This window comes from Cebidichthys violaceus, unplaced genomic scaffold (assembly GCF_023349555.1).
Source record: "Cebidichthys violaceus isolate CVI_PGR_0920_01 unplaced genomic scaffold, fCebVio1.0.p SCAF_48, whole genome shotgun sequence".
NCBI lineage: Eukaryota > Metazoa > Chordata > Actinopteri > Perciformes > Stichaeidae > Cebidichthys > Cebidichthys violaceus.
In genome coordinates this window covers 1,007,281-1,009,780 of record NW_027176683.1, presented here as the reverse complement: position 1 = coordinate 1,009,780, position 2,500 = coordinate 1,007,281, and the positions used below count along the sequence as shown (strand labels likewise).

The window sequence follows — 2,500 nt, the reverse complement described above, 5'->3', positions numbered from 1 at the left end:
GTTTTGATTGTCTTCTATATTTTACCTGCTAATGAGCTAATTAAGCTAATTAAGCTAATTTCCCAACATGCAACTCTTAGCAACCGGGTTGGATTTCATCCACGAGGCCTGTAGATGACAAGTCAACCCTAACAGTTCACAGGAAACACCGTTACTCAGCCCAAGAAATTTCCAATAGACTCCTGTGGTTCTCCAGCACCTAAAAGGTTCTCAGCATTATGTTGTGTTTGTGCTCTCAGTGTCAGAACTACAGTCTGAACGCCGTGGTTCTGGAGAACCAGCCTCCGGGCACGTTCGTCCAGCGTGTCCAGGCCCACGACGCCGACATGGGGGTCAACGGAGAGGTGAAATACGGCATCATGCACCGAGACGGGGTGTCCTCCGGGTTTGACATCGATCCCGACACCGGTAGGCTCCGCAACGCTGCGTGAATACTGCTTTCTACTGCTTCTTTGTAGTGGAGTTAACACCAGTACCTGGGTTTTGTCAGGCGTGATCACCACCACGGTGAGTTTCGACCGGGAGCGTCGGAGGGAGTGCACGCTGTCGGTGACGGCCACGGATCAGGCCGAGGAGCCGCTGATCGGCATCTGTCAGATCACCGTCGTCATCGCAGACCAGAACGACAACGACCCCAAGTTTGAAAACAGCCGCTACCAGTGTGAGTATTCTCCATAGTACTGCTAAGATTACTACTACTACCAGTGTGAGTGTTCTCCTTAGTACTGCTAAGATTACTACTACTACCAGTGTGAGTGTTCTCCTTAGTACTGCTAAGATTACTACTACTACCAGTGTGAGTGTTCTCCTTAGTAGTGCTAAGATTACTACTACTACTACTACCAGTGTGAGTATTCTCCTTAGTACTGCTAAGATTACTGCTACTTCTTCTAATGCTACGAATACTCCCATTGCAGTACTGCTACATGTGCTGTTAGTACTGTCGTCAGTTGTTCCTGAATGAAGGCAGTGACTCTCTGAGGGTCTGAAGGGTTTCAAACGGTGTCTCCACCTCTGGAGTAAACATCTGTCCTCTTCAGTACACCAGGATCACTGCTGCTGTGTGTTTTGGAGGTGAAGTTTGTCCTCGTCGTCCGTCACTCTGCGTCGGTTCGTGATCCTGGAAAGCTCTTCAGACCCGATGAAATATTCTCCGCCGGCTCCCGCGGGTCCTCGTCTGTTTACTACGTGTGCAAATGTGTGTTTTGATAAGCGTCGTGTCAGAAGTTCTCCTCGTCAGATTAGGGACTCGCACGGAGTCGCTCATTAACTATTTAACAGGCAGATTGAAATGTTTCTGGGACACGCATTCATTTGTGTGTGTGTGTGTGTGTGTGTGTGTGTGTGTGTGTGTGTGTGTTGGGAGGCAGTGAGTTGGAAACCGTCTCTGTTCAGCCTTTTTTTATCTTGTGGTCTTTATCGACATACATATGAATCAATATTTTTGGAAAAGGGAAATTGGATTAGATTGACTTTTCTAAATTTCTAACCCTAACCCACAAAAAGAACTCAAAGGATTCGGCAACTTCACTGTGGATGACTTGGATTTAAAGTTCTATCACAGCTTCATGTGTTAAAGCTGCATTCTCTCTAGTGTCCACCAGGGGGCGACTCCTCTGGTTGTATAGAAGTCTAGTCTAAAATGACTCTACTTCTCTCTTGATTTATTCCCTCAGTAAACATTGTAAACATGAGTTTATGGTCTCAATCTCTAGTTTACAGTCTTCTTCAATACAGCATGATGTTCATTTAGTACATTATGCTCCATTTAGAGTCAAGCAGACCATAAAGCAGGGGATGATTTAGGGGCGGGGCTACACGCTGATTGACAGGTCTCTACCAGAGACGTATACGACGTCTCTACGTCACTCCTCCTCAGTCCAGATATGGTCACTTCCTGTTCACTGGTTGCAAGAAAAACAAGATGGCGAAACCAAACCAGGGAACCGGCGTCTGCTCTTCCTGGTTGTTCCTGCCTTCAGACTCGGCAGCAGCTGATTATTCAGTAGAAACGCAGTCAGAGACCCACAAACGTCAGAGAAGAGGACGTTATCGTTGACACAATGCTTGAAATGCAGGAAACGCTTGTTTGCTGTCCGATCAGCAGGATTGGAAGGTTATATTCATGAATTCATAAAAACGCATCTGTCGACGTTGCAGAGTGAGATCCCCCCCCAAAAAAATGACACAACGAGGTGACGCAGCTGCTGACGCGGCACAAAAACCCGCTCACATTCTATATAATGAGATCTGCTTAGCGTCACAGAACGGGACGTTTCTAGTTCAGCAGATGTGCAGTAGTACAAGTAGTACAAGTAGTAGTAGAAGTATTTCAATGAATCTCTTCTCCTCTCAGACTTCCTGCGGGAGGACACTCCGGTGGGAACTAGTTTCCTGCGGGCGGCGGCACACGACGACGACCAGGGGAGCAACGCGGCCATCGCCTACTCGCTGTCCAATCAGAGGCCGGCTTACCTGCACATCAACCCCGGTACCGGCT

General features: G+C 47.7%; 1 protein-coding gene across 1 annotated transcript in view; it reads left to right on the top strand.

Annotated features, from left to right (window-relative positions):
- The window catches only part of si:dkey-22o22.2 (putative neural-cadherin 2), an 86,939-nt gene that overhangs the window by 60,460 nt on the left and 23,979 nt on the right, over positions 1-2,500 (top strand). Inside the window, exons 9-11 of the mRNA XM_068729838.1 lie at positions 240-408; positions 491-661; positions 2,357-2,497. Of these exons, the coding sequence (XP_068585939.1) occupies positions 240-408; positions 491-661; positions 2,357-2,497 (481 nt within the window). The remainder of the gene's footprint in view (positions 1-239; positions 409-490; positions 662-2,356; positions 2,498-2,500) is intronic.